Source organism: Pinus tabuliformis, chromosome 6 (genome assembly GCF_031772625.1).
Source record: "Pinus tabuliformis cultivar Carrire ecotype Pingquan chromosome 6, CPIR1, whole genome shotgun sequence".
Taxonomy (NCBI): Eukaryota; Viridiplantae; Streptophyta; class Pinopsida; order Pinales; family Pinaceae; genus Pinus; species Pinus tabuliformis.
In genome coordinates, this window is record NC_142292.1 from 6338581 (window position 1) to 6343639 (window position 5059).

Here is a 5059-nt window from a genome sequence, read left to right on the forward strand (position 1 = left end):
CATGCTAGAGCCCAGGCCGCATAGGCAGCTCCTCTGTCCACAAAAGGCAAATCAGGATTGGCGCATAAGAGAAGAAAATGACAAATTCCAACTGTGGTGGCGGTCTCAAAAGTTAACTACAATTTTCTTTGACGGAGCATCCAAAGGGAATCCCGGTGATGCAGGTGCAGGGGGGGTCATATACTCAATTGATGGGATAGCAAAAGACTACTTCAGCTGGGGACTCAGCCAGAAATCTAACAATCAAGCAAAGATACTTGGGCTGCTAAAAGCCTGTCACATTGCAAGAGACAAAGGAGTTAAAGAACTTCAAGTTTTCGGAGACTCAGAGTTAATAATCAAGAGCCTGAAGATGGGAAGCTTATTTAGAAATGCCAGCCTCAACTAAAGAGAGTACTTCTAGATTTTGATACATGTAAATTTTACCACATACTCAGAACGTCAAATGCTGAAGCCGACCAGCTTGCAAACAAAGGCAGCTCCCTGCTGAAAGGACTACTAATTGTAAACACTGAAAGCACTATTCAAATGCCCTGAACATCACGTTGATTGAGCCAGGAATCTGAAATATATATTGTAATGTAACCGGAGTAGCTTGGGCATAGACCCAAGGTTTTCAATTCAATAAAATCATAACAGCTTTAGTTAAAAAAAAAAAAAAAAAAAATTATTTTTAATTATTTAAAACTAATTAAATATTAAAATATTTAACTTTAAAAAATAATATCATTAAATATTTTACCATTAATAATTATAAATAATCATTTTTTATATGAAATTTTAAATTATCAACTATTTATCCCATTTTATCTCCCTATCCCATGGTAGAAGAAATTCAAATAACCCCGCCCTACATATTTGGTGCGTAGACGGATGGCAGTTTAAAATGTGCAAGCAGTGCCATGGGATAGGGTGACAGATTGGGACAAATAATGGACAAGCTTAGAATTTTAAAATAGAGCCACCCATCAAATTTGATGGTAGTTTTCACCTATTTTCACAATGAGAAGGAGACATCTTTAAAATATTGCAAAATTTATAATTGTATTTTACTCAAAAATCATCGATTTCCTCGTCAAATTCCATCCCTAATTGACCGTGTATGGTTTGTCGTCAACTACCTGCATTCAATTGACTTTCAGTATATTTTCTTTGTTCACATCAAGTAATATGTAAAGAGAATGCGAGATTGATTTCATAACAATGTGCGGTGGGTGTTTACGTGTCATATGTTAATTTGTTAATATGACATATAGTCTCCAAAACTCTTTGTGATACACCATTCTTTCATTTATGACATGTTTTATAACCGACATTTAATTCGACATTGATGAATGCATCTGCGCCTTCCTTAAAAATTCGTTAATAATCATTTTTAATTTGACTTTGATGAAAAGCATGCCGTTATTGAGGACATTATTGATGAACTTGGGGTAAGCAGCCCTGAACATATCACCTATTTGAGAGATTTTCCAAGGTTTTAATTGGTCAAACAATACAGCGTGCATTACTCATGCTTTCTCTGTTCAACATTTACAGCCAAGCTTAGTCGCCTCTTCTTATCTGATCCTCAAATTAGTCAAAGAAACTACGCCAATCTCTCTATATAAATGGGAATCACTAAATCGTATTCAATTATAAGTATCGCTCTCTCGTCTCAAACAATAAACAGAAGATCATCGATCACAAGTACGCGTCTTAACTATTAATTCCGGGCGGGATCATCTTTATCATATCATATCATGGCGTCCACACGAAATTTTCTGGTTATGTGCCTCTCCGCAGGTACATATCTCTCGAGTAACTTTTCATTTAAATTTTGGTTCGTATTACATAGAAGAGGTCGATTCAATTTACTGGGTGACACATTTAACACCCACTTGCGTGCGCTCAAATCTGAGGTAATAATCTGATGACGTGGAACATATTGTATGGTCACTTTAGGTGTCATTCTTCTATCGATGCTGCTGTGCACTAGTGCACAAGGAATTGGAGAGACTGCTCAGCATCGCAGGCTGCTACAAGGTGACACTTCAAAGTAGAATGGATAGAATTTCCCTAGCCGTCCGTAACAATGATATTTGCTATGAAATTACTAATGTTTGATTGGATTGTGATGTACAGTGTGTGTTCGCAATTGCTTGGATGTATCATACACTACTTGCACCTCATCGGGAGACCAACAGCTCCAGGCATACTGCAATTGCTGTTTTGCGCGATCAGTGATACCGAAAGGGGGCAGCTGCACGCTGCATCTTACCAATGGCACCGAAGTTACTTGTCCATACTTTCATTGTGTGGGAAAGTGCGATTAAATAAATGGGAGATTCGAAGCAAGAATAATAACAATCAGATATGTATGTTCTGGTATCTGATTATGCTATTAAAATAGCAGTGTAATAAGTTTATACATTTCTCTAGTTATGTATGTTCTGGTATGAATAATAATAAGAGGCGAGAAGAGAAGATACGCCTGTATACTTTCTATATTTGAGTATGATTAACAGCACTGTTATATGTCTTTCTGTTTATACATTAAAATATATTCTAAATAAATATACGGAAATGTTCATATATTTTCATAAGGATGCAAATGTTTGACTAGCGAAGTTCAAAATATTTTATTATTATTTTTTTTGAAAATCAGAATTTCAGCACTTAATTATCATGTAATAACTTTTTTGGTTATTTAATGATAAAAGTATCATATATGGAATATCTAGCACAATTCAAAATATTTTATTAAATTTTTATAAAAATAAGAAATATAGCAATCAATTAATATTCATCATTAGTTAATTACTATTGATAGGGTTTGGTTATTGAATATTTATATAATTTAAAAATAAAATAAAATTGTTCAATAATTTTTTAAACAAATTAAATTTAATAATACGATAAGATTATAGTAATCAATTTTTTTTATTGATCATTATTAGTTTAGTATTCGCCGATACAAGTTATAGTGATTAATTTTAGAAAACAAATATTCATTTCCCAATACTATTGAAAAAATTATTTCTTAACATAATTTTGAAGGCTTTATTGCAGCCAATATGCCATGTGGATAATTGCTGCCATGATTTTTAAATATTTGTGCAACTAATTTTCATTATTAAGTTTTATGGGAAACCATCTAAAATCAAAACCCTTGAAAATAAGGCATACTCATGTAAATAACATATTTACTATTCTACCATTATTTATATTTTGTTCAACTCTTTAACATATTTACTATCCTACCATTATTTATGTTCTCTTCAATGCTTTAACATGTAGTAGTAAAATTGTAAATGTACAAACTTAGTAGTGGTTACTACCCACCAAATTTTTTCAAGTCCTTATCCCTTAGTAGAAAATTAAAGAAGGAAGGTTTTTCATGTTTAAACATAAACAATTTTGTTTATTTTATATAATGTTTTTAAGAATAAAAAAATGATAATATTTTGTTCATGTATTTAAAAGAACATTATAAACCAAAGAAGCTAACCCTAAACAAATAAATTCAACATGTATACTACATGGCTTATTGAGGCACTTACCTCCCTTACCATTACCATTTTATAATCTAAATTGTTTCCCTAACTGTTTGGATGTGAATTTTGCTTTTGGTTTTGTCCTTTTGTTTCATGACCGTTAAAATTGCAATTCATGTAATTATCACTCCAAAACATTGGATTCTTCATTCATAGTAAGTATTGATATGAGTATGCCATTATGGGTTTTTGAGTTTTTTTTTGAAAAAGTCTAATAAACATCTTGGGTTCTTTCATTCATTGTGAAATATATGTACAAAGTGTTTTATAGCATGTGTTGTTTTAATTTGTTAATATTTCTCTATGTCACAACAAGTTTTCAGTGTTTCTATTCCTTCATATATGGTTTAAGGTTGTATTGGTTTTACACTAGATTAACTTTTCCACTTCATATTAGCATTTTTTCTAAAAATATAACATACACTTAAGTGACACAAACCCTTTCTAAATATAGATAATGTTCATATATAATTAATTTTTATAAATAATTATGAGATATGGAGTTATTATTATAAATAAAATCATTTTTTTCTTACATTTACGTAACACATTTTTTTCCAGGCTTAATTTTATCTTTATTTTTAATAATAATTCTAGCAGGTAGATATTAATAGTCTTAAAAGATAATTAACTTGTATTAATTAACTTTCAATTTTAAATATTTAATAATATAATATTTTTTTTTTAAATGGTTTATCCTATTTAAATTAATTTTATAGAACATAGTATTATCTATTTGGGTAAAAACAAGGACTTGTCGGCTAGCTTTGTAAAACTAAAAACCATGAATTTTCTATTAAATAAATATGACTATAACTAATTAATTTATTGTGGAAATTCAATAAAGAATTATTTTTTATTTAATAAATGTGAATGCAATAAATTAATTTTATTTAATATATTGAATAAATTTATGAAGGATAATAAAATCAAAATATCAATTAAATCACCTTTTTATATCATTGAGGTGTTTACTATTAATTAATAAAATATTTAGTTTAAGGACATAAAAGTATGATGAATTTTAGCAAATGGATGAAAGTATATTAGAAAGTTTAGATAGATTATGTTAAAAAACCGAGGATGCACAAACAATTTTTATTATACTTTTCACATAGATACAACACATATTTATGGTGCTTGTGAGATCCAACTAATTCCAAATATAAATAGGGAGGTTGAGATATTCTTTTAACATCTACTTACAAATCTCCAGCTAATTCTAAATTATACATGGAAGAATTATCTTCCATCACTCTCCCTTAATTCTTACATGCATAATTACAACACATATTATAACAATAAAAGCAATCTTTGTCTCACTGTTCTCCATCAGCAACTCTACCCACTCTGCAGTCTTTTGGACTCTGTTATTTCTTTCGCCACATCTTCGATCTTACCTTACAACTCATTTAAAGTACACCTGCTTTTGACCATCGATGATGAACTTTTGCAAGATCAACAATATTGACGACTCGGCTTGTCGGGGCTTCAGCGATAAGAGTTGTCAAGTGATGAACCAT

At 30.5% G+C, this 5059-nt stretch overlaps 1 protein-coding gene across 1 annotated transcript; it reads left to right on the forward strand.

Moving 5' to 3' along the window:
• The first annotated feature begins 1648 nt into the window (after positions 1-1648).
• LOC149256933 (uncharacterized) lies at positions 1649-2487 on the forward strand. The gene is made up of 3 exons (XM_089413161.1): positions 1649-1785; positions 1945-2025; positions 2125-2487. Exons 1-3 carry the CDS (start codon positions 1743-1745, stop codon positions 2313-2315), a joined length of 315 nt encoding a protein of 104 aa, XP_089269287.1. The 5' UTR covers positions 1649-1742; the 3' UTR covers positions 2316-2487.
• Positions 2488-5059: the final 2572 nt, after the last annotated feature.

Coding starts and splice junctions, on each gene's coding strand:
- LOC149256933 (XM_089413161.1), top strand. CDS start 1,743: ATGGCGTCCACACGAAATTTTCTGGTTATGTGCCTCTCCGCAG. Junction 1,786..1,944: donor GGTTATGTGCCTCTCCGCAG/GTACATATCTCT, acceptor TGGTCACTTTAG/GTGTCATTCTTCTATCGATG. Junction 2,026..2,124: donor GCATCGCAGGCTGCTACAAG/GTGACACTTCAA, acceptor TGTGATGTACAG/TGTGTGTTCGCAATTGCTTG.